Raw genomic sequence first — 27939 nt, forward strand, 5'->3', positions numbered from 1 at the left:
AAATTGTCAGTGTATCAAATACTTGTTCTCCCCACTGTATATATATATATATATATATATATATATATATACACACACATATAACACATGACACTGGGGACTCAAATTGCATGGAGAATCTGGGAGGCTTAGCAGAAATATGATTTGGTTCTGTATTACTGGTTTAGAAGAGACAAAACATGAATGGCTTGAAATCCCCTTACGTCCGTGATTGCATGGATGACTAATTGTGATATGCAAGTCAGAAGTGTATGTTGGAGCATGGATTTATGCTCATGCACACTCTCTCCTACACACACATTCGATCATAGTGCAGACAAAGGATACACAACAACGTAAAGCTTCTCTTCTCGGTTAACAATAGTACCAGTTTTCCTACATGTTGTTTTGTTGCCACATGCCCTCGGTGTTCAACCCAAACAAGCTATTTCATCCTCATCCCATCTCAGTCTGAGCAAAGAATGCAATTGGGTTATCATCCAAAAATGTCTCTATCAAACTGTAGCATTCTGAAACCATTTTAGTGTGTGTAAGTTATCATATTGCATTCCTATCCAGAGTTGAGCAGCTCTAACTGACCATCTATAACCATTCCCTGTTCAGATGATGTATGTTGACATACCATATGCTGTGTGCGGTGTTTAGTGTTTTCATACTGATCGCTGTGTGTTGTGCCGCTTATCACACATTTTTTTTCTCTCTCTCTCTCTCTCTCTCAATTACAATTACAATTTAAGGGGCTTTATTGGCATGGGAAACATATGTTTACGTTGCCAAAGCAAGTGAAATAGATAATAAACAAAAGTGAAATAAACAATACAAATGAACCGTAAACATTAGACTCCAAAAGAATAAAGACATTTCAAATGTCATATTATGTCTACAGTATATACAGGGTGTCAAGTGTGCTCCCTCTCCGGACTCTAGGTCACCAGGCTGCTCATTATGGCCCACTCCTGTCACCATCAGACTCACCTGGACTCCATCACTTCCCTGATTACCTTCCCTATATACGTCTCTCCCTTTGGTTCCTTCCCCAGGCGTTATTGTTTCTGTTTCATGTCTGTGCGTTGTTCGAGGTTGTTGTTTTGTTTTAAGTTCCGTTTATTAACTGGCTTCCCGACTCTCCTTTACACAGGGGAAATAAATGAACATAAATATAGGTTGTATTTACAATGGTGTTTGTTCTTCACTGGTTGGCCGTTTCTTGTGGCAACAGGTCACAAATCTTGCTGTTGTGATTGCAGACGGTGGTATTTCACCCAGTAGATATGTCACGTTCTGACCTTAGTTCCTTTGTTTTTGTCTTTGTTTTGGACAGGGTGTGAGTTGGGGTGGGCAGTCTATGTTTGTTTTTCTATGTTGGTTTTTGTGTTCGGCCTAGTATGGTTCTCAATCAGAGGTAGGTGTCGTTAGTTGTCTCTGATTGAGAATCATACTTAGGTAACCTGGGTTTCACTTTTGGTTTGTGGGTGTTTGTTTCCGTGTGAGTGTTTGGGCCACACGGTACTGTTTCGGTTTTGTAAATTCACATTGTCATTTATTGTTTAGTGTTCTGAGTTTTAATTAAACATCATCATCAATACTTACCACGCTGCGCTTTGGTCCTCCTCTCTTTCTCCCGACGACATCCGTTACAATATGGGAGTTTATCAAAATTTGATTTGTTTTCGAATTCTTTGTGGGTCTGTGTAATTTGAGGGAAATAATATTGTCATACATTTGGCAGGAGGTTAGGAAGTGCAGCTCAGTTTCCACCTAATTTTGTGGGCAGTGGGCACATAGTCTGTCCTCTCTTGAGAACCAGGTCTGCCTTCAGTGACCTTTCTCAATAGCAAGGCTATGCTCACTGAGTCTGTACCTAGTCAAAGATTTCCTTCATTTTGGGCCAGTCACAGTGGTCAGGTATTCTGCCACTGTGTACTCTCTGTTTAGGGACAAATAGCATTCTAATTTGCTTTGCTTTTTTGTAAATTCTTTCCAATGTGTTTAGTAATTCTCTTTTTGTTTTCTCATGATTTGGTTGGGTCTAATTGTGTTGCTGTCCTGGGGCTCTGTGTCGTCTGTTTGTGTTTGTGAAGGACATGCTTGCTTAGGGGGCTCTTTGTCAGGTTTATTTCTCTGTAGGTGATGGCTTTGTTATGGAAGGTTTGAGAATCACTTTATTTTAGGTCATTGTAGAATTTAATGGCTCTTTTCTGGATTTTGATAATTAGCAGGTAGCGGCCTAATTCTGCTCTACATGGATTATTTGGTGTTTTATGTTTTTTTTTTTTTTTTGCAGAATTCTGCCTGCAGAGTCTCAATTTGGTGTTTGTCCCATTTAGTGAATTCTTGGTTGGTGAGTGGACCCCAGACCTCACAACCATAAAGGGCAGTGGGTTATATAACTGATTCAAGTATTTTTTGCCAGATCCTAATTTGTATGTTGAATTTTACGTTCCTTTTGATAGCATAGATGACCCTTCTCGCCTTGTCTCTCAGATCGTTCACAGCTTTGATGAAGTTACCTGTGGCGCTGATGTTTAGGCCGAGGTATGTATCGTTTTTTGTGTACTCTATGGCAACAGTGTCTAGATGGAATTTGTATTTGTAGTCCTGGCAACTGGACCATATTAATTTCCGGAGAACCCCGAGTTGATTATCCCTTTTATACCATGGTTATAATTGAACATACAGTGCCTTGCGAAAGTATTCGGCCCCCTTGAACTTTGCGACCTTTTGCCACATTTCAGGCTTCAAACATAAAGATATAAAACTGTATTTTTTTGTGAAGAATCAACAACAAGTGGGACACAATCATGAAGTGGAACGACATTTATTGGATATTTCAAACTTTTTTAACAAATCAAAAACTGAAAAATTGGGCGTGCAAAATTATTCAGCCCCCTTAAGTTAATACTTTGTAGCACCACCTTTTGCTGCGATTACAGCTGTAAGTCGCTTGGGGTATGTCTCTATCAGTTTTGCACATCGAGAGACTGACATTTTTTCCCATTCCTCCTTGCAAAACAGCTCGAGCTCAGTGAGGTTGGATGGAGAGCATTTGTGAACAGCAGTTTTCAGTTCTTTCCACAGATTCTCGATTGGATTCAGGTCTGGACTTTGACTTGGCCATTCTAACACCTGGATATGTTTATTTTTGAACCATTCCATTGTAGATTTTGCTATATATTTTGGATCATTGTCTTGTTGGAAGACAAATCTCCATCCCAGTCTCAGGTCTTTTGCAGACTCCATCAGGTTTTCTCCATCTTCCCATCAATTTTAACCATCTTCCCTGTCCCTGCTGAAGAAAAGCAGGCCCAAACCATGATGCTACCACCACCATGTTTGACAGTGGGGATGGTGTGTTCAGGGTGATGAGCTGTGTTGCTTTTACGCCAAACATAACGTTTTGCATTGTTGCCAAAAAGTTCAATTTTGGTTTCATCTGACCAGAGCACCTTCTTCCACATGTTTGGTGTGTCTCCCAGGTGGCTTGTGGCAAACTTTAAACAACACTTTTTATGGATATCTTTAAGAAATGGCTTTCTTCTTGCCACCCTTCCATAAAGGCCAGATTTGTGCAATATACGACTGATTGTTGTCCTATGGACAGAGTCTCCCACCTCAGCTGTAGATCTCTGCAGTTCATCCAGAGTGATCATGGGCCTCTTGGCTGCATCTCTGATCAGTCTTCTCCTTGTATGAGCTGAAAGTTTAGAGGGACGGCCAGGTCTTGGTAGATTTGCAGTGGTCTGATACTCCTTCCATTTCAATATTATCGCTTGCACGGTGCTCCTTGGGATGTTTAAAGCTTGGGAAATCTTTTTGTATCCTTATCCGGCTTTAAACTTCTTCACAACAGTATCTCGGACCTGCCTGGTGTGTTCCTTGTTCTTCATGATGCTCTCTGCGCTTTTAACGGACCTCTGAGACTATCACAGTGCAGGTGCATTTATACGGAGACTTGATTACACACAGGTGGATTGTATTTATCATCATTAGTCATTTAGGTCAACATTGGATCATTCAGAGATCCTCACTGAACTTCTGGAGAGAGTTTGCTGCACTGAAAGTAAAGGGGCTGAATAATTTTGCACGCCCAATTTTTCAGTTTTTGATTTGTTAAAAAAGTTTGAAATATCCAATAAATGTCGTTCCACTTCATGATTGTGTCCCACTTGTTGTTGATTCTTCACAAAAAAATACAGTTTTATATCTTTATGTTTGAAGCCTGAAATGTGGCAAAAGGTCGCAAAGTTCAAGGGGGCCGAATACTTTCGCAAGGCACTGTATTTGCACTGTAAAAATGTGTTCATTTGCAGGTAGAACTGTGTTCAACATCCACTGAAGTAGCTAGCAAGTTTACTAGATAACTACAATAGTTGCCTTATGTACCAAACAAACAAACTTGCTAGTTTAACTAAACAAACCATCAGTCGAAGCTTGCTATTATGAAAATCGAATTCAACAATGCCACAAATGTTTTCAATTCAACTTTTGCTTTCAAAAGCAGCTCAAACGTAGAACATTTAAGAATGAACTGTAGCCATTGAAATCTACCGTGCTGATATACTGTGTATTACAGGAAAATAATGTACGCTCTAGAATGCCCTTCAAGACGATCAGAAACTAGTATTCGTGGTATAATGACGGAGAACCCAACCTGGACTCATAGTAACATAGTAAACGTAAATCCGGGACACTCCGATTCGTATGATATGTTACTTTTAGTATGGTATGTATTCATTTGTGGATATCCATCATCCATTTCATATGATATGTTACAAATTACAATTTATATGATATGCTACGAATTGCAATTTGTACAATATGTTACAAATTTGCAAAAAAGGTATGATATGTTACAAATTCCAATTTGTTGTAGCTAACGTTAGCTAAGTGGCTAACGCTAACATTAGCTAGAATTGGGGTCAGAGATTAAGGGTAACGGATTAAGGTTAGGGTTAAGGTTAGGAGTTTGGTTAAAGGCTTAAGGGAATGGTTAGTTAACATGCTAAGTAATTGCAAAGTAGCTAAAAAGTACTAAGTAGTTGAAAAGTTGCTGAAATATTAAAGTTGTCTGTGATGAGATTCAAACACACAACCTTAAGGTTGCTAGACATTTGTTTTCATACACCAACCCCTCTACGCCAACCACCACCCTAATTTTGTTTTGTCTTAAGAAACCTTCTGTCTAATGTAACCATACCAAACGTAACATACTATTCTAATATGATTCAGACGGGTTGGGTTATATGCTGAAGACACATTTCAGTTGAATGCATTCAGTTCTGCAACCTACTAAATTTCCCCCTTCCCTTTTCCTTTTAATTTGAGTGTCCCGTATTTACATTTCATAGGTTACATATGTATGAGACCAGGCTGGAGAACCATGGTCCCCAATTATCATGTGAAAGAATTAGGAAATGAGAAACACAGGGCTTAATTAGAATAGCTACTACACAGGGATGACTGGGAGAAAGACTGCCCTTAAAATACAAATCAAATGTATGTTTTGATTTATCTAACCAGGAAACCAGAGACATATGAAGAAATATGATTATAACAAACATACTTTTTGTTGCATATCACCCTGGTGCCACATTGATTGTCTTTGCAATGAAACATAAAAAGTAATGAAATTAAAATATATATTTTCACTTAACACATTTTAAATATACTATGCCATAGATATTTTGTTGTTACACGGTAGTAGTTCCCATAGCATAGGAGTACATAACTAGTAGCAGTCCCTATATGGTACTACCATGGTACTACCATTTCTCTCTGTGGTCCTATGCAGTAATAAAACAGAGGTCTTCCTGTGTGTCTGGTTGGGTCTGTCCCTCCACCAGATTGTTTATCTGTCCTGCCCGACAGGGTCATGACCCCTGGGGACTATTTTCATGCCAGGGGCCACTGACCTCCATGGGTCACTTTCACTAACTGGGGAGGTCCAGCACTCCTCTGCCTCACTTTATCTTCCTCCACTCCCTCTTTGTCCTCTTATGTACCATATCTCCTCTCTGCTCCCCCTTAGGACTGTTGTCTTTATCACAGAGTTGATGACTAGAGGAGTGACATAGATAATATGTTATTATACGTTGCCTAAAAGACCCATACTTGTTAGTGAGAGGGTTGGTTGTGAGTTGTGTGTGGATGTGGGTCATCATGTCATGTGTAATATCTGTAAGTCTGTCAGGGCCACAGGGCTCTAATGTTATCCAGGGACACACTTCTCTTCCCTGCTCCTCTTCATCCTCACTCTGAAGTGGGGCAGACTACGAGCTAAGCTTGTCTTTTATGTACCCAAATCCATACCCACTCATGCGATCAGAGCTGGCCCTAGCCTTTTGGGCTCCCAAACCAAAATGTTGTTGGTCTCCCCCTCTGTTTTAAAGTGAATTTCCTGCAATTCTACTAATTTTGCCAACATGTTGCAAGTTTGCTACAATTCTACACATTTGCTGTTTTTAATATATCAAAGTGAGAGTAAGAAACAAAATCAATGGGGGCCCACCGGTCGGTAATTCAACCTTGATTACTACAAGTGTATATAGCTGTCCGCTAGACTAATTTACCAATCTACAAAATGTTTGCTACATGGGCTAATTGAGTGCCCGTCAGTGACTGAGAAACAGCTGATGCACACAACCAAATTTCGAAATTGCACCTTGTGTTCTACTATTCTAACCCTCAACTAAAGTTGACAGTTGCCTATCCCAGCTGTATACATTCAATGGAGATCGGCCTTGGTGAAGGAAGCAGTAAGTGCAGTATTGACTGCCTCAACAGTGGGTTTTATCTGGCAACATGACACCTACTATCTGGAGGTGATGGAAAAGGAATGAGATTACACAGCCAGGTACATACACACACACGCGCGCGCACACACTTTTATGCATTAACAGAGGCTGTGTTTAATGTGTGCTATGAGTCAACAGACTGTCTCTTTTCCCCTCATTAGCAAGCTGACCTCTCTGTTTGAGCCATTACAGGTGGGGCACAGTGAGGGGCGTATCCTGTGACCTGTCCTAACCTATCCTGTAGTGGGGGAAGGGTAGGATGCAACAAGGAAGTGAGAGGGGTTGCCAGTAGGGACACAACGCCTCAGCAGTTGAAGGCTGGTGGTGGTGCTTCTAGAGACATAATCATGGTTCCTCCAACATTACCTGATGTTGTAGGAAAATAATGTAATAAATAATAAGGGCTGGGTCAGTGGTGAATGCCCCTGAGTGGAGGTCGAACAAAGCTGAGGTTGTGCAGCCTGTGTTTTATGTGTTTAGACTGTTAGCAGGACACTGTTGAGAAGCTGCTGTAATCCTCAAAGAGCCTCTGATCACGTTTCACGAGATAAAGTTTGGAGTTAAGTAGCTCAGGGGCAGATCGAATGTGTCATTGTCCATTCCACATTATGGAGAAGTTATGACTGGTGGTTATGTTAGTGTTTGACACATGGTAGGCCAGGGTTTTAGTCTCTCTCTCTCTCTCTCTCTCTCTCTCTCTCTCTCTCTCCTGGAATCTGTCACAAGACCAGGCAGCTGTTGCTGTTCACCAGACACGCTGCTCTCTCAGAGACGCGTGCTTCTGGCAGCACAGAGACACAGTCAAGACTTATTCAGTGGGCCTGGCTACAGTAGTTGCCCGGTAGAGCAATACAAACACCTAATCATCCATTCAACACAATGTATAATCCAGAGATGTATGGCAGGTGCAAGATAATGTTCTTGTAGACTTGAGAATTGTATGCAGCATAATTTGGTTTTATTTATAACTCTATGACGTCTGGTAGTTTTTACCCATAGGGATAACTACTGTAAATAAGTGGATAAACATTCTACAGATTTTCTTGTCATCATTACACTAATTACACTAACCTATATGAAGCAGTGGACCAATTCAGTGTCCTTGTGGTTAAAGCATTCGCCCTGAGATTGGAAGGTTGTGAGTTGGTCGAGTCATACCAAAGACTGTAAAAATGGGACATGATGCGTCTCCACTTGGCAATCAGCGTTAAGGAGGTAAGGCCATGCGATAGACTAGCGTCTTTTCCAGTTGGTGTACGTGTACATCAAGCTGCCTCATGCTACAAAAACGGGAGATAGGCTCCTACCTTGTAAGCCGTTCCGGCTCGCACAAGTGTTTTATAATGACATGTAGTTACATAAATATTATAATGTAGTGGACAAGTTTGTAGTTTTTCCACTGTTACTGCTGTGGTACAGTGGGACCCATACATTATACACATATTCAGAAATTCAATGTGTAGTCTATTCTATTTTATATACTTTTTTCTGGGCTCTGTGAAGTTTTCCTCATTTGCTAATAGGGCATGGTGTACATCACCCGTCCTAAAAATATTTAGTTTTGATAAAATTGTGTGGAGAATGGTTGAAAAGCAACAGGACAAGTGCTTAGTAGCCTAATAAAGGGTTTATAAACTGAGTGTACAAAAAATTAGGAACACCTTCCTAAAATTGAGTTGCACCCCCTTTTGCACTCAGAACAGCCTAAATTCATCAGGCATGGACTCTACAAGGTGGCTCGTGGATCTGCGTACCGGTATCCAGATTTCCTGAAATTGAACACATTTTGTCTTTGTGCTGAGATAATATTATGCCATTTTATAACTAATTGAATGCAATATTACTAATTTTCTCCACAGGCAGAGAGAAAAGAAATGCAGTTTTATTTTCTTGCAATTCTACACATTATTCCATAGGGTGGAGGCAAATGTTTGCTGTTTTTAAAATGATAACTGTTGATTAATGGGCCCCAATTCGAACATTCGCTACAAATTTACCAATCTAAAAATGTTTTACTGCCAGTTCTAATTAAGTGACTGCTTATGTACAAACACATTTCGAAAATTGCACCTCGGTAGTTTTTAGTTGTGTATTTTTGTTCAAATTACTCTGCGGGCCTAATTTGGCCCGTCCTTGGTCTATGTGGTGGAAAAGAGCAGGTGTTCCTAATGTTTTGTACACTCCAGTCGTGTACGTCCATCTGGCAACGTCCCACCACATTTACTGGCTTTGAGAAGTTTGCGAAATATACTACATCGATTGAAGATTTCCTTTGGTTAGAGCAGAGGAGACTGACACCAGAGGACTTTTCTGTTGTCGAAGTGTTTTTCCTGGGAGGAGTGAGCTGCTACAGCAGTCGGGTGAACTAGAGCGAACTGTTGCTGGAGATCACTGTTGGAGGAGGGAGCGTGGATAATTACGGACAAGGAAAAAGGTCTTCGGGCGTTTTCTCATACTTTGCTGTTAAATGGAAATATGTCTCTAAATTCGCGATTGAGTTTTTTTATTCGTTTTGACTTCGTTCTATCCGGACATAGTGGAAGAAGATAACTAGGTGGATATTTTCAGTGCAAGGGCACGGTGCTGCGGGGAGCTCATCAACTAAGTGAACTTTTCATATGGAATACATGCAATGGAACCAGGCTTCTGCTGTGTTGACTGAGCTGTATAAGTGTTATTGCAATATGTAGTGCATGTATTCGCGTAAAGAGCACATATTCAACTTGCCCCGGAGTTTTAGGGCACTTGTTTCACTTCACAAGCAGGTCTGGGGGTATTTGGAGAGCGTTCAAATCCTGCAGTCATTTTTTTCTCCCAAGGAATGAATACTGAATGAGACAGGGACAAGGCTGAGACAGGGACAACTTTCTCAAGCAGAGGTGTCTGTCACCCACCACGGGTCGCCACCGTTTTTGTAGCCAACCAATTGTGTATGGTCACGGATTAAATGTGCGCTAAAGGCAATACTTCATAACCATAGACATTATGGAGGGCCAAGGCGACCAGGCAGCCGCTTTCGTAGAACCCGAGGCGGGCGGCGCGGTGTCTGACAGTTTTTCCAAACTCTGGACAGACGTGATGGGGATGCTGGTAAGTTTGGGGGCAGTTTGGTTTGGGGGAGGGGAGACAGGAAGGTAACAACCAACTGATAAAAGCTTTTCAACTGTGGTCCTCAAAGGGGGACAGTCATTGCCCATTCAGTGGTTGATGCTAGTAGGGTTAAATCACGTCCCAAAACAACAACGCAAGGGAAGCGGTTCTATTTCTCAAAGCGCCAAGCTCAACGTTTACTTTCCATCCTCCATGCCCAACGTGTGGGTTTCGGATTCGGGCATTTCCCTTCTTCAACCTGTTCACGGGGAGCTCTTCTGTATTTGAGGTGATCGGATTTGAATGAAACTTGGAATCCTATGAAAATGGTATGTTGCTCTTGAGGTGAAAAAGTAACTGTTTGTGTGCTATCATTCAAGTCCGCTTGAGCTGCGAAGATGTCCGTGGTTACATCTTTGCAGATCAAGATTCGTTACAATTCGTTGATTTAACTGCGCTGTCGCATTGTTACACCATTGTAACAGTTCCCTTACAAAAAAAATATTGCTGTTTTGAAACTGCAGTAAAAGTGCAGTAACTGCAGTGGACTGTAGTATTTTGAACGCAGAAATTGCAGAATAGCTGCAGTGTACTACAGTTATACCGCACTGTAACTGCAGTTACACTGCAAAATAACTTCAGTAAAAACAGTATTATTTTGGACGCAATATTTGCAGCATACTGCAGTTATACTACACCCTAATTAGGCAATACGGCCAGAGGAGGAGTGGATGTGTGGTATATGGCCAATATATGAAGGCGCAACGCGGAGTGCCTGGACACATCCCTTAGCAGTGGTATATTGGCCATGTATCACAAACCCCCAGAGGAGCCTTATTGCTATTATAAGCTGGTTACCAATGTAATTAGAGCAGTAAAACTAAATGTTTTGTCATACCCGTGGTATACGGGTATACTCATATACCACGGCTTTTAGCCAATCCGAATGGGCTCAAACCACCCAGTCTATAACTGCAGTTGTACTGCACTTTAACTGCAGTCTTTTTTCGTAAGAGTTCATTAAGTTTTAGATGAGTTGAGCACGGCTGTGAAATAATCATAATGCCCGAAACACTTGTTGCTGTGCTACTGTAATGGGAATGTTACTTTGGGAAGGTTATGATGAGAAACATTGTTGCAAATTGCATTTCTCAAATCAGATTGTCACATTGCAGGACTGAAAATATTTAATTGTACGTTTTTCTTGTTAGTCCGTTATCAGTGCGGACCTTCAAGTGCGTTGGAATAATAATTGGCACTGTTTTGACTACAATATCACTTTGATGTCTAGCAATCGTAGTCCACATAGGCCTATACCAATCCACATACACCTAAAGTGCATGGCAAATCCTGCAATTAAGATATGGAAAAGGTCACACTCATCTACATAGTCACCTTTGCCTCATGTTTTTTGTGAGGGGCCAGGGTGACACAGCCATCTTGACGTGTGTGGGTCATTGGATCTGATTGATCAGTAGAGCAAATGTGTTTTGGTCTTTTCCCTGTGTGAATGGTGTGTCGTTTGAAAATCAACGTGTTAATTTGGTATTGTTAATTTGGTCTCGTCTGGCTCAGTATATGTGAATGGAGTGTGAAAGGGCCTGGCACTGAAGATAGAGACAGAGGTGTGTGTGTGTTTCTTTGTGTGGGGTGTGTGTAATTGATGAAAGTGTCTTCTGGCTTCTGACTCGGGGTGGGAGACCTGGGACTCCAGCCAGGCGATTTTACCAGATGTAGTACTTTGGAGGCAAATGTCTAGCAGTGCTCTTTGATGTCTTTCTCCTGCCTGCAGATGGAACGCACGCACACACACACACACACACACACACACACACACACACACACACACACACACACACACACACACACACACACACACACACACACACACACACACACACACACACACACACACACACACACACAGAAACACTAGTGTGACACCTCCTCCATAGGTGACTGCAAGCCACAGCCTTTCACACATCCTCCCTTAAGGATTCCTGAGACTGGGGCATGTGGTCTTTTAATGGATGTTTTAGCACCAATAATGTCATTATGATTAGGGCTGCATGATATATCGGTGAACATATCAGAATCGGCCAATATTAGCTAAAAATGCCAACATCGGTATTGGCCGATGTCGTATTTAATGCCTGATGGGCAAAACTGATGTCAAATCTACCGTGCATACACCTATATGACGCCACGTAAAATGTTGCGCTACACGTGCAACACAGCATTTCTAACCTAGCCCACAATGTCTGCTGAGTGGATCGAGCAGTCAACAAGTCGAGCAGTCATTTGAAAGAGTAACAAAATTTCAGTGAGACCAAAGGCGAAATCCATTAAAGCCAAGATAATGGAATTCATTGCCCTTGACAATCAACGGTTCTCGGTCGTGGTTGATGTTGGCTTTTGCCGACTGGTCGAGCACCGGTTAACACTACCAAGTGCGCTATTTTTCCGATGTTGCCCTACCGGAGTTACACGGTAGTTGAGTCACTGCTACTAGCTTCACGACATACATACTATGGAACGCCGTGTGGGTCTTTGCGTGTCAAAAAAAGATACAGTTGCACTGTCAAAGCTGTACAAAAAAGTCAGCAAACGAGCAAACACCGGCCACGAACGATGTGTTTACAATACCGCGTTGGTAATAAAGCATCATTTGTTTGACTGCAACTTCTGGTGTAGCTAGCTTTAGCTTGGTACCTAGCTAGCACCAATACAACCAGCCTGAAAACAATGACCAGTAAAAACTGCAGTCATTTTCATTATTCTTAGCAATGATTTAGGAATCCTTGTGAGTAAGTATTAGCTAGGTTGCCACTTGTTGTTCGCCTATTGAAATTGAACTTCAGTTCATGAAAATAAATATCTAGCCAGCAACTTAACCCTGTTGCCCAAAGCTAACGTTGTAAGCAGCTAGCTAGCTTCATCTGACTAATGAGGCTCGACCATACCGGGTTATGTGTTGTGAAGCTAGCCGCAATAAGGATTAGGCACAATAGTGAAATTTGCGGTTTGCCTTCAAAATAAAAGTATGTAATTGACAGTGATGCAAATGAATACAAATAGTAGAATTATGCCATTTTTATTTTGAAGGCTAACCGCTAAGTCCACTATTGTGGCTAATCCTTATTGTGGCTAGCTTCACATAGATGGGTCCGACCACCATTAATCAAATAAGAATTTTCTACATTGTAGAATAATAGTGAAGACATCAAAACTATGAAAAAACACATATGGAAAAAAAAAAGTGTTAAACAAGTGTTACTTCAACTCTGTGAAGCATTTATTTGGGCTGCATTCTGAGGTGCAGTTAACTCTAATGAACTCATCCTCTGCAGTAGAGGTAACTCTGGGACTTCCTTTTCTGTGGCGGTCCTCATGAGAGCTAGTTTCATCATAGCGCTTGATGGTTTTTGCAACTGCACTTGAAGAAACTTTCAAAGTTCTTGAAATTTTGCGGATAGACTGACTTTCATGTTTGAAAGTAATGATGGACTGTCGTTTCTCTTTGCTTATTTAAGCTGTTCTTGCCAATATATTGACTTGGTATTTTACCAAATTGGTCTATCTTCTGTATACCACGCCTGCCTTGTCACAACACAACTGATTGGCTCAAATGCATTAAGAAGGAAAGAAATTCCACAAATGTACTTTTAACAAGGCACACCTGTTACTTGAAATGCGTTCCAGGTGATTACCTTATGAAGCTGGTTGAGAGAATGCCAAGAGTGTGCAAAGCTGTCATCAAGGCAAAAGGTGGCTACTTTGAATATACACTGCTCAAAAAAATAAAGGGAACACTTAAACAACACAATGTAACTCCAAGTCATCACACTTCTGTGAAATCAAACTTTACACTTAAGAAGCAACACTGATTGACAATAAATTTCACATGCTGTTGTGCAAATGGAATAGACAACATGTGGAAATGATAGGCAATTAGCAAGACACCCCCAATAAAGGAGTGGCTCTGCAGGTGGTGACCACATACCACTTCTCAGTTCCTATGCTTCCTGGCTGATGTTTTTGTCACTTTTGAATGCTGGAGGTGACAGGCCAGTACAGGAGACAGGCCAGTACATCAGGAGACGTGGAGGAGGCCGTAGGTGGGGCAACAACCCAGCAGCAGGACCGCTACCTCCACCTTTGTGCAAGGAGGAGCAGGAGGAGCACTGCCAGAGCCCTGCAAAATTACCTCCAGCAGGCCACAAATGTGCATGTGTCTGCTCAAACGGTCAGAAACAGACTCCATGAGGGTGGTATGAGGGCCCGACGTCCACAGGTAGGGGTTGTGCTTACAGTCCAACACCATGCAGGACGTTTGGCATTTGCCAGAGAACACCAAGATTGGGAAATTCACCACTGGCGCCCTATGCTCTTCACAGATGAAAGCAGGTTCACACTGAGCACATGTGACAGACGGTTTGGCGGTGGGTCAGTCATGGTGTGGGGTGGCATTTCTTTGGGGCCGCACAGCCCTCCATGTGCTCACCAGAGGTAGCCTGACTGCCATTAGGTACCGAGATGAGATCCTCAGACAACTTGTGAGACTATATGCTGGTGCGGTTGGCCCTGGGTTCCTCCTAATGCAAGACAATGCTAGACCTCATGTGGCTGGAGTGTGTCAGCAGTTCCTGCAAGAGGAAGGCATTGATGCTATGGACTGGCCCGCCCGTTCCCCAGACCTGAATCCAATTGAGCACATCTGGGACATCATGTCTCGCTCCATCCACCATTGCACTACAGACTGTCCAGGAGTTGGCGGATGCTTTAGTCCAGGTCTGGGAGGAGATCCCTCAGTATCAGGAGCATGCCCAGGCGTTGTAGGGAGGTCATACAGGCACGTGGAGGCCACACACACTACTGAGCCTCATTTTGACTTGTTTTAAGGACATTACATCATAGTTGGATCAGCCTGTAGTGTGGTTTGCCACTTTAATTTGAAGTGTGACTCCAAATCCAGACCTCCATGGGTTGACAAATTTGATTTCCATTGATAATTTTTGTGTGATTTTGTTGTCGGCACATTCAACTATGTAAAGAAAAAAGAATTTAATAAGAATATTTCATTCATTCAGATCTAGGATGTGTTATTTTAGTGTTCCCTTTATTTTTTTGAGCAGTGTATATTTTTGTTGATTTCAAAATAAATGTAACTTTTATTTAACTAGGCAAGTCAACCTTTACGGTTACTGGCCCAACACCCTAACCACTAGGCTACCTGCCAAGCAGTGCAGACACACTGCACTGACACACTGCATTGATTTTGGTTGTGGCATTTTTTGGGGCCGGTTTTCTTTGATTGCTTTGGCATCTTTCAACACTCCTCATTATCACCTATATACATGCAACCACTCATTTACACTACTGATGACTGAATACACACACCATTGTTAATTGTATGTAGGTTACCTCAGTTAATAAATATATTTTTGTTATTCCTTATCTCCACGTTATCTCCATGTTTGTTACGGGCTTTGAGCCGGTTCGTGACAGACTTCTAAGACGGAAACTCTGTCATCTTTCTAGAGCTCAGACTTTCCGACCTAAAGGTCACTGACGTCATGACTTGACCTAGTTTTTTTCACAGAGTTCCCAGTTGTCTTGAAAGCAGCATGACCCATCAGATGAAGGTACTGTCAGTCTAGGAAAACATAAAAGCAAACTATTTGCAAATGATTTCAGTTTATGCTCAGCTGTTCTTCGCAAGTGCTACACCAACTGATCTATTTTGTTATCAAAGCTCGACTTTTTAAATATAATTTGGTCTGAGAATGACAATATTGGCAGGTCAGACAATATGCTGTGATAATGTATTAGGCTTACTGCACAAACCTCATTCCTACAGAACTTTTTTTATTAGGTTAATGTAACGTTTTATAAGTCATGCTTAAAAATATATATCTCGGCTTTCCTTTAGACTGCGAAAGTGATCTTGATTCAGAAAAGGTTGGTGACCAATGCTCTAGAAAAACAGGCTGTAACTGACTGGAAACACGCCATCTGAAATCTAGAAAAACAGGCTGTAACTGACTGGAAACACGCCATCTGAAATCTGTGGTGTTTCACTCAGTATTTCTCTGAAAGTTATTACAGGGCCAACAATATATTCAATCCCCAATCTTTACGAAACATGTACAGTTCAATGGGCCTCAACACAATTGATTCCCCCATCATTTTGGCAGCAAAATGGCCATGCTATATTTAGTTTGTTTTTAGTATGTAAGGCTTTTCTATGGCCTTTGTCTCTGGGGCCCTACATAAGAATGCCCTTTTGAGTTAGCTGGTGCCTGGGCCTATTAAAACATCTGCTGTTACAGATGAGTATATACAGCAGCTGGTTGGAGTTGACACAATGTAAAGTATGTAAAGTATGCACACACACCCCCCCCCCCCTGATATAAATCCAATCTAGCTAATTTGGTCATATGACATGTCCACCACTGCAGTTTATTTGTCACTCTGTGCAGTTTTAACTGCAATAGAGAGGCTTGGATACAGTAGGCTAATGACCAGGAAGTGAATTGAATTGAATAAATAAATTAAATTATAATTGATCCTAAACCTATCAATGACTGTGTAATGAAATACGAATTTGTTCTTAACGGACTTGCCTAGTTAAATAAAGGTTACATAATTTTTTTTTTAAATGACAAGGTGATTCATTCATCAAAGTTGCTCAGAGGGATATGGTCCTGTGTGTCATGCTGCCTTTGGTGTTATTGCCTGGAGCCCCTCTGGCTGAGGTTAAAACACTTTTAGGAACGTTTTTCATGAGAATACCTCAGTGAGCCAGTCATTTGTTTGTGGTTGCAACCGGGTATACACAGCCCTAATTCAATTAACAGTCTGGGGCTGTTATGGGGTATATAGCTTTTGCATTATGGGTACATTGGCAATACTGCTGCTTTGAACAGGGTTAGTGGTCTGGAACCGATCTAATTGGGTCTCCTCAAATCTGATCTTAAAATGTTTTGTATGATGGGTGTTGTTAGTCTTGTGTAGCTTTCCAAAATAGTGTAAAAGGCCATGTATAACATTTCCACAATGTGACTCTGTATGGACGCAGGTGTGTATGTAACGGCTCTCGTGGGTTGAAGAAGGAGACCAAGGTGAAGCGTCGTGGGCTTTCATGATTTTTAATTAACTGAACACCGCAACAAAGTAACAAAGTAGAAAAAACAAAAGTGCACAGTTCTGTCAGGCAACAAAACAGCTAAACAGAAAATAACTCGCCACAAAACCCAAACGGAAAATACCAACTTATATATGATCCCCAATCAGAGACAACGATAGACAGCTGCCTCTGATGGGAACCACACATGGCAAAAAACAACAAAGAAATAGAAAACATAGAAACAGAAAACCTAGAATGCCCACCCTAATCACACCCTGACCTAACCAAAAACAGAGAAATAAAAGTCTCTCTAAGGTCAGGGCGTAACAGTGTATGGGTGGATATATGGAAGTACCACTTCTCAACAGCACATCGTACACAATTTAGTACACCTTTAATACCTCCCACTGCAAATGGTGTCTGAGTTCATACCATGTTGTTTTAGCTGGCATAGCAGTTAGTTCAAACAGTGATTTTGCTGTATTCTGCGTCAGCCTCTAATTTGATCACATATCTGGACAGCTGACAGTCCTCCCAGGCAGCCAGTCTCAAAGACCTCTTTCAACCCCAATCTGCATGGATGTTTGACTCAAAGTTAAGCATCAAGAACACATTTTATTAGTTGAGAAAGGAGTATCTGTTAGGAGTGTAAAGTTGTTCAGATCTCAATACAGTATGAGTGTGTTTTGTCTCCATCTCAAGGGCTAGTTCACACTTCACATATGCTGAATGCCCTTTTCCTGTTACTCAGCCTTTGATGTGTTTTATTAGAGTGAGCCCCTTCAGCCCACATATATTTTAGAACTCTCGACTGTATCTGTGACAACATATGGTCAACTTAACAGAAACCACCATTTGTTCAAAGAGCTTTTCCTCCTCCCATGTTGCATTGTATAGGCTGCGTCAGCCTCAGCCCCCCATCTGTCGTAGCCCAGCCTAGTATAGCCACATCCAACCTAGGTTAGCCACATTTGGGCCTAGAATGGCCAGATCAGCTCAGATCTACCCCTCCCAGTCCAGGCTCTTATTGTTGGCATCGGGGGCCAGGCAGTGCTGGCAGATTTTTCTCTCAGAGCTGTGGGAGGATATCCTCAGGAAACGCCTCTGGAGAGGGTGGGGCTCGCCTCCCCTTGGCCCCTGTCTTTCCTCCAGCCTGGACTGGGCTGCTGGTTGAGGTGTAGGGGTTAGTGATGTGCAGGTTGACAGTCCCTGCAGTTATATCTGCGGGGTGGGTTGGTTTAGAGTCATCAAATATTGTGTGGATGAAGGGCGGGTGGGTGGCGGGCAGATTGAATAAAGAGAAAACAATACCTTAAAAATCCATAAATGTATACATTTTGTGCAATTTAAATCTATAGGCTACATTGATGTGTTTCTTTCATTATCTTAAGCTATCTGGCATTAGTGCATCAGCCTGAGCTTCAAGGCCTAACTGTACAGTGGCTTGCGAAAGTATTCACCAACCTTGGCATTTTTCCTATTTTGTTGCCTTGTGACCTGGAATTAAAATGGATTTGTTTTACACAACATGCCTACCGCTTTGAAGATGCAAAATATTTTTTAAATTGTGAAACAAACAAGAAATATGACAAACAATCAGAAAATTTGAGCGTGCATAACTATTCATCCCCCCCCCCCCCCCCCCCCCAAAGTCAATACTTTTGCAGCAGTTACAGCTGCAAGTCTCTTGGGGTATGTCTCTATAAGCTTGGCACATCTAGCCACTGGGAATTTTACCCATTCTTTAAGGCAAAACTGCTCCAGCTTGGATGGGTTCCGCTGGTGTACATTAATTTTTAAGTCATACAACAAATTCTCAATTGAATTGAGGTCTGGGCTTTGACTAGGCTTTGACTTGACCAAGACATGTAAATGTTTCCCCTTAAACCACTCGAGTGTTGCTTTAGCAGTATACTTAGGGTCATTGTCCTGCTGGAAGGTGAACCTCCATCCCAGCCTCAAATCTCTGGAAAAAACTGAAACAGGTTTCCATCAAGAATTTCCCTGTATTTAGCTCCATCTGTCATTCCTTCAATTCCGACCAGTTTCCCAGTCCCTGCTGGTGAAAAACATCCCCACAGCATGATGTTCTCGGGGTACCAGAAAAGTAATGGTTGGGAAAGATTTGGTGAAGGGGTAAAAGAGAATGATAGCAGTGCTGCCAGCTATGTTATGCGTGATGTTTGTGAGGTGATATACAAATTTGTCACAAGACGGGGACTTCAAACAGACCTATGGCACTTCAAGGGAACTGTAGCCTACTGTTCAGATGGGTTAAATGGAAACAGAAATCTGGACACTGACTGTAGGTCTATAACCTCTCACATAGCCTTACTATAAACTCATGTAGAATTTCTTGCACTAAAATTATGCAACAAATGTAGGCAAAATTTTGACTTGGGAACAGGAGTGGAGAGATGATAGATTTTTTTCAGCATGTTGGGTCGATTTCACAGCTTTCTATTTCCTACAACCAGTCAAACCGATGTCACTTGGAAATGTTGCACAAACAATCTTTCCCATTTTTTTGTTGTTAAGTTATTGCATTTTGTCCCTTGGTCCCTAAAAGTCTTTTCTCCACGAAATAATCAGAGATCACGGGGAACTTTACCGAGGTTAACTAGATTGAAGCATGCATTCTATTAATTTATGGCATTATTCTGGTGAGCAAGAGTTTATTTAGTCTTCTAGGGTAACATACGTATAATGACAGAAAAAAAGCTGAATGTATCTAATTATAGGCAAGTTGAATAACAAATAGCCTACCAAAATGTTGGGAATTATAAGCAGAAATGTATCTAAGTCAGGCAAAAAAAAACCTGCATGACCTGTCAAAAAATCTTTCTGCCACATAAAAATATTTTCTTGAACATATAGTCTGGCGGTTGTAGATGGTTTACTAGCAATTGCAGGTGGGTGCCAGTGAACAAACAGTTGACCCGCGCACTACTAGTAGGGGTGTATGGGTGGGACAGGTGCATTAGCATGGGCGGAGGCCATTGTCCCCCTCTACTAAAGCCTGGAGGGAGGAGTGGAGCGAGAGATCATTTACCCTCCATTGTAGGGAGAAGTTGTGTGGGCACCGCCAGCCTGGCCAGTCTCTAGGGGCTGGGGTTGGGGACGGTGTGTTCCACGAGGAGGAAACGGGAGCCAGTTGCTAATTCACTCACTCCCATTTGAAATGAATCATGAAAAGGATTCAAGTGAGTGAGAGGATTTCTTTAACCTCCGCCCTATAGTGTTCTGAACAGGTAACAAATGTAACTGATGGTACCATTGTCGTTCTATCGTTACGTCAGATACGCAATGCCCATTTTCATTTGTCACTATGCGCTCCCCTACAGCAGTGGTTCCCAACTCCAGTCCTTGAGTACCCACAACAGCACACATTTTTGTTGTAGCCCCAGAAATATAAACACCTGATTCAACTCATTGAGGGCTTGATGATTAGTTGACAAGTTGAATCAGGTGTGCTTGTCCAGGGCTACAATACAAATGTGTACCGTCGGGTGTACTCAATGACTGGAGTTGGGAACCACTGTCCTAGAAGATGTTTAGCTAGTCTCAAGGCTAGTCCTGACACTGACACAAGTGTTGTCCACAGCGCGAACAGAAGAACATACAACCAGTATGACAAACAGTGCTGTCAGGAATGTGTTCCTAAAGCTAGGATCCGAACAAACACTTTATCTGAAGTTAATGGTTTAGAGACGTCTGGAACCTTCTGCTGCCATGACAAATAACAAGCACATTATCTGAAGTTAATGGTTTAGAGACCTCTGGAACCTTCTGCTGCCATGACAAATAACAAACACTTTATCTGAAGTTAATGGTTTAGAGACATCTGGAACCTTCTGCTGCCATGACAAATAACAAACACTTTATCTGAAGTTAATGGTTTAGAGACCTCTGGAACCTTCTGCTGCCATGACAAATAACAAACACTTTAGCTGAAGTTAATGGTTTAGAGACATCTGGAACATTCTGCTGCCATGACAAATAACAAACACTTTATCAGAAGTTAATGGTTTAGAGACCTCTGGAACCTTCTGCTGCCATGACAAATAACAAACACTTTAGCTGAAGTTAATGGTTTAGAGACATCTGGAACCTTCTGCTGCCATGACAAATAACAAACACTTTATCTGAAGTTAATGGTTTAGAGACATCTGGAACCTTCTGCTGCCATGACAAATAACAAACACTGCTTTGAGAGAAGGACAGAGAGATAACTCTAAAGTAAGAGATTAGTACTGTAGCTAATTTGGCAGTTAGTTTAGCATGCAGGAGGACCAAAGAGGTCAGTCAGCAAACTGAGTTTAGCCCTGCATGCTGGTTATGGAATTCTTCAATAACTCTGACAGAAATGGCTTGGTGTGCTATTTACAACGGGGGTTATTTCAGCTGTGGAGTAAACATTATTGCTGCTTTTGTTGGGGGAGTTTCTCAAAAAATGACAGAGAGAACATCTTACTGGCTCATGAGGTATTTGTCCTCATAGACTAATAACATTGACTGCTCAGGGAAATCAGGACCTTGAATGCATCCAGGAGAGGTGTTGAATAGCAACACCCAGATTTCCCTCCAAAGAACAGGCCTTATCAGTAAAGGGTTGCAGCTCTGGCACAATGAGAGCCTCGAGTAAATGTTTCATCACGGTGGTTTAGGTTGGATTGAAGAAACGTCCCTTTTTCAGGACCCTGTCGTTCAAAGATTATTCGTAAAAAGCTAAAGAATTTCACAGATCTTCATTGTAAAGGGTTTAAACACCATTTCCAATGCTTGTTCAATGAACCATAAACAATAAATGAACATGCACCTGTGGAACGGTCGTTAAGACACTAACAGCTTACAGACGGTAGGCAATTAATGTCACAGTTATGAAAACTTATGACACTAAAGAGGCCTTTCTACTGACTCTGGAAAACATCAAAAGAAAGATGCCCAGGGTCCCTGCTCATCTGCGTGAACGTGCCTTAGGCATGCTGCAAAGAGGCATGAGGACTGCAGATGTGGCCAGGGCAATAAATTGCAATGTCCGTACTGTGAGATGCCTAAGACAGCGCTACAGGGCGACAGGATGGACAGCCGATCGTCCTCGCAGTGGCAGACCATGTGTAACAACACCTGCACAGGATCGGTACATCCGAGCATCACACCTGCGGGACAGGTACAGGATGGCACTAACAACTGCCTGAGTTACACGAGGAACGCACAATCCCTACATCAGTACTCAGACTGTCCGCAATAGGCTGAGAGAGGCTGGACTGAGTGCTTGTAGGCCTGTTGTAAGGCAGGTCCTCACCAGACATCACCAGCAACAACGTCGCCTATGGGCATAAACCCACCATTTTGGGTTTACGCCTATGGGCATAAACACAAAATGGCTCTTCACTGACAAGTCACAGTTTTTTCTCACCAGCGGTGATGGTCGGATTTGCGTTTATCGTCGAAAGAATGAGCGATACACTGAGGCCTGTACTCTGGAGCGGGATTGATTTGGAGCTGGAACATCATGGTCTGTGGTGGTGTGTCACAGCATCATCGGACTGAGCTTGTTGTCATTGCAGGCAATCTCAACGCTGTGTGTTACAGGGAAGACATCCGCCTCCCTCATGTGGTACCCTTCCTGCAGGCTCATCCTGACATGATCCTCCAGCATGACAATGCCACCAGCCATACTGCTCGTTCTGTGCCTGATTTCCTGCAAGACAGGAATGTCAGTGTTCTGCCATGGCCAGCGAAGAGCCCGGATCTCAATCCCATTGAGCATGTCTGGGACCTGTTGGATCGGAGGGTGAGGGCTAGGGCCATTCCCCCCAGAAATGTCCGGGAACTTGCAGGTGTCTTGGTGGAAGAGTGGGGTATCATCTCACAGCAAGAACTGGCAAATCTGGTGCAGTCCATGAGGAGGAGATGCACTGCAGTACTTAGTGCAGCTGGTGGCCACACCAGATACTGACTGTTACTTTTGATTTTGACCCCCCCCCCACCCTTTGTTCATGGACACATTATTCCATTTCTGCTAGTCACATATCTGTGGAACTTGTTGTCTCAGTTGTTGAATCTTGTTATGTTCATACAAATATTTTCACATGTTAAGTTTGCTGAAAATAAACGCAGTTGACAGTGAGAGGACGTTTCTTTTTTTTGTCGTTTTTGAGTTTATATTCTGTTCTTTTGGTTGCATTTGAGCAGATTTTTTTTTCTCTGTACATACATAGTCAATTGGCTGTTAAGTTGCAGAGTGAAGTTGATGAGTACTTTCGATGTGTGCGTGAGTGTAATTGGTGTTTGGCTCAGAGTGGATGATTACATGGCCACATGGCTGCCTACAGCTGCCTGATTCAGAAAGTGTTTCTTGGTCATCAAGGGGCATGCTTTTGTGACAGATGAGGCGTTTGGTGTGTATGCTATGCCTGTGATCTGTAGAGAGCTGCCATCCACTACTACTGCTCAGCAGTGACCCTTGGATGCCTCTCCAGATCCCATGAATAATACTGTTGCAGCACCACCCACCACCTTCCAAGGGTGGTCACATTGAGAATGACAGGAATGCTATGGCTAATTGATTTGATGAGTAGGGGTCAGAAGGTCCCAATGTCACACCCATCCCCAACATCTCATCATCTCCTCACCCATGCACTCACATGGCCTGGGACGGGATATAGCCTAAGCGTGTATGTTACCCACCAATAGGCCTAGATTCCCGTCAGAACACTCTGTCCTATACATCTCTCTGTTAAGGGGAAAAGGTGGCATATTCTAATGTGGAATCCTGGACTGAAACCTCTCTCCCTGTGGCTGTTAGTGAGCCATGTGTTTAAAAGAAGAGCGGGGTAACTTTACTGATAAATGTCTACATATCATGCAGACGTATTACTACAATATAAACAGTATGCAGTTGAGCAATCCCTGTCATCAGTCTTAGATACAGTAAACCATGAGACTGGTGAGTCAGGTTAGTCCTCCCACTAGTGGTTTACCCCATTGACTTAGAATAACAAACTCCAGCCTCAAGTTTTTTACTGGAAGGCCGACACAATATTTCCCCCCAAGCTGTTGGTCAGATGGTTGTTGCGTAAACTACTGAAGTGAGGAGATTGGACCTGCCCCAAAATGGGTTGTCACAGTGTTCTTCTGAAGAGGTTCAGCTGAACAGGATATTTGGGAATGGTTGGTAAGGAGAGTGAGAACAGTATTCTGGCTCTGAAACGTGGGGCCTGGGGAACTCTCTCTCTCTCTCTCTCTCTCTCTCTCTCTCTCGCTCTCTCTGTAATTTTCTGGGTTAATGGTCTGGGTGTTGTCTTTAATAGCCTGTTCTTACTGTTAGCATGACTATTGAACTTGACTCAAGACAGGGTGGTGCACTCTTGTATGCACGAGTGGGAGCCATTATAAAAGCAAAAACATTTGGTTTGGTCTACTGCATCATGGCTTCTGTTCAACTCCATCAACCATCATTGTTGTCATTCCTTCCATTTTCTTTGAATTCAATACACACACATTGACAGAATTTTACAGGCCCCAGTTTTGTTGTTGGTCAGATAACACTGAGAGAAAAATGCCTTCTCCAAAGGCTCTGTGTTAGAAAAAGGCTGTCTTGATTTTCTCAGCTTCCAGATGTTTCATCCCCTCCAATCCCCCACCATCGACACTCAATACCCCACAAATCACCCCCTGTCCACTGGCCCCATACCCACCCCCCCCAGGACCCTCCTCACACTGCCATATCAACTATTCTTATCACATTTCCTCACCCCCACACACACACACACACACACACACACACATAAACTTACATTGTTATAAACGTATGGTTGTATTTATTGTTATCTCGTCAAATCATGCCATTGATCGTGATATGGATATTGATCCATACTGCTCTCAGCTGCATGGTGGGCTGTATGAGCTCATGGCCCAGAGGAATCCCAGCTGTGCTAACACACACTGGCCTCCCTCAGAGGAACACTGCAGTAAGGAAAGACCTAGCACACTGTAACAACACTTTAACATGGCCAGCGTGTTTAGTAGGCCCAGAAAGGTCATGAACTTTTACTGATCAAATCAAATCAAATCAAATTTATTTATATAGCCCTTCGTACATCAGCTGATATCTCAAAGTGCTGTACAGAAACCCAGCCTAAAACCCCAAACAGCAAGCAATGCAGGTGTAGAAGCACGGTGGCTAGGAAAAACTCCCTAGAAAGGCCAATACCTAGGAAGAAACCTAGAGAGGAACCAGGCTATGTGGGGTGGCCAGTCCTCTTCTGGCTGTGCCGGGTGGAGATTATAACAGAACATGGCCAAGATGTTCAAATGTTCATAAATGACCAGCATGGTCGAATAATAATAAGGCAGAACAGTTGAAACTGGAGCAGCAGCACAGTCAGGTGGAAGTTGAAACTGGAGCAGCAGCATGGCCAGGTGGACTGGGGACAGCAAGGAGTCATCATGTCAGGTAGTCCTGGGGCATGGTCCTAGGGCTCAGATGATCTGGGTGAGTTGTAATCAAGTGTTCTACATGAACAGACACAGTGAATGCAACTGTATTGGCTGGGTCTGTCTGTCTCGGTCTCCCTCGTGGACATGGTAGGCTTAACTCTGGATCGATTGTGGCATGTTTGTGGTGATTAGGCAGTACTGTAGCTAGTCTCTAATAAGAGTATTAGGAATGTGAGGGAAAGCATGTGCCTGCCCGGGGCCCGGCGAGGGAGGGATGGCTCCATAGGGAATATCAGCCATCTCTAACCATATGTCACAGCCTGGACGTAGCTGGAGGTTCTAAGGAATATATTCTAGTCAGGGAGGCAGAGTGAGGAGAGAAAAATAGAGCAGAACAATCTGGCCTTTTGATTCAGGGCCTGTCTGCGACTCATTTAAATACACTGTTGCATTACCGATGGGCGATGGTTAAAATTTACTTCCGGTTTGTGTTTTTCCACAGTGTGGCTCACACTCGTTTGTTTTTAATCGTCTATTGTTTTCAATAGCCCTCTCAGAAGAAGCCCCTTTCTGCATCCCTCAGGGTGTGTGTGTGCCTGCCCGTTGTGTGTGTGGCACACTGCCTCCACAGTGCCCCATTCATACCAGGCTGGCATGGAGATACTGAGTCCCGTTCAGACGACCATAGAGAGACAGACAGAGAGACTGTTCACTCCTCACAGAGTGACTCCATACATGCTGACCACTCACCAAACCAGGCACGGACTAGATCAACATGGATGAATATTGAACGATTGGCCATCACTGCTATGGCTGAGATGTCTATCATGTCAACAGAGGATAGAGCTATGGACTCATAATTAACTATGAGGGCTGGGTGATATGGCCTAAAAAAAAATTTTCAAACTAATGGGCGATTTGTGATATACAGTGCCTTCAGAAAGTATTCATACCCCTTGACAAATTCCACATTGTACAGCCTGAGTTTATAATGGATTAAATATTTTTTATCACCCATCGACACACCATACCCCATAATGACAAAGTGAAAACTAATAATGACAATGTTTTTAGAAATGTTTGCAAATTTGTCGAAAATTAAATACAGACATGTCTAATTTACATAAGCATTCACATCCCTTGCTATGACACCACAAATTGAGTTCAGGTGCATCAAATTTCCTTTGATCGTCCTTGAGATGTCACTACAACTTGATTGGAGTCCACTTGTAGCCAATTCAATTGTTTGGACATGATTTAGAAAGAAATACACATGTCTATATAATGACCAAACTGAGCAACCAGGCAAGAAGGACCTTGGTCAGGCTGGTGACCAAGAACCCAATGACCACTCTGACTGAACTTCATACAGTAGTTTCTTGGCTGTGATGGGAAAACGTACCAGAAGGACAACAGTCTCTACATCACTTCACCAATCTGGGCTTTATGGGAGAATGGCCAGACAGAAGCCACTCCAGAGAAAAAGACACATGACAGCATGCCTGGAGTTTTCACAAAGGCACGTGAAAGACTGAGAGCACAAGGCAAAATATATTTCTGATGAGACAAAAATGAAACTCTTTGGCCTGAATGAAAAGCGCAATGTCTGGACAAAACCAGGCACAGCTCATTACCCATCTAATAGCATCCCTACTGTGAAGCATGGTGGTGGCAGCATCATGATATGGGATGATTTTCAGTGGCGGGGACTGGGAGACTGGGAAAGTTAGAGGGAACAATGAATGGAGCCAAATACAGGCAAATCCTTGATGAGAACCTGCTTCAGAGTGCAAACAACCTTAGACTGGGGGGTGGAAGATTTACGTTCCAACAGGACAATGACCCCAAGCCAAAGCAATGCTGGAATGGCTTTAGAACAAGAATGTGAATGTCCTTGAGTGGCCCAGCGAAAGCCTAGACTTGAATCCCATTGAAAATCTGTGGAAAGATTGCTGTTCAAAGCTAGGCTTGGGCAGTATCCAGATTGTCATACCCTCATACCGGGATATTCAGTAAAACCCCACTGAGCTTTTGTAATCCGAAAGGTTAGCAAAATTCCATATGGAATGCTAACTAAATGCTAATGAGCATATTGTGAACATTTTATACAGTCTCTGACCGAAACCATTTTCAGGATAATCATCCCAGCTCATAAAGTTATACAAGTAACAAAAAAAACGAGCTAACGAGCTTCTTAGCAAACCAAATGCACAGCTGCAGAGCATTTAGCAACTTTTAGACAGTTACCTTAATAATGATACAATATCTAGCTGCTAAACATTAATTTGTGAATTCCACACTGCAAATAGATCACCCGGTGGGTGACTCACAAGACTCCGGTCTCTTGTCGTTGTGTGCTTGTAAACAAACACAGCGTGACTGGGTACTACCGGTAAAGCCTCATAATAAACAATTATTGCGATACAGGCATTTGGAATATCGCGCGACACATACATTTGAATTCATCAAATTCATTCAATA

General features: G+C 42.6%; 1 protein-coding gene across 5 annotated transcripts in view; it reads left to right on the forward strand.

Annotated features, from left to right (window-relative positions):
- LOC109901001 (SAM and SH3 domain-containing protein 1) overlaps positions 1-27939 on the forward strand; it is a 299602-nt gene that overhangs the window by 195387 nt on the left and 76276 nt on the right. The window contains exon 1 of one of the 5 annotated variants that reach the window (XM_020496962.2): positions 9065-9884. The exons of 3 other annotated variants lie outside the window; for them this stretch is intronic. In XM_020496962.2, coding sequence (XP_020352551.1) covers positions 9780-9884 — 105 coding nt within the window. In that variant the 5' untranslated portion in view covers positions 9065-9779. Of the gene's footprint in view, positions 1-9064; positions 9885-10010; positions 10214-27939 lie in introns of those variants that run through there. One more of the 5 variants, XM_031837558.1, reaches the window with a different exon arrangement.

Source organism: Oncorhynchus kisutch, linkage group LG12, assembly GCF_002021735.2.
Source record: "Oncorhynchus kisutch isolate 150728-3 linkage group LG12, Okis_V2, whole genome shotgun sequence".
In the NCBI taxonomy this organism is placed as follows: Eukaryota; Metazoa; Chordata; class Actinopteri; order Salmoniformes; family Salmonidae; genus Oncorhynchus; species Oncorhynchus kisutch.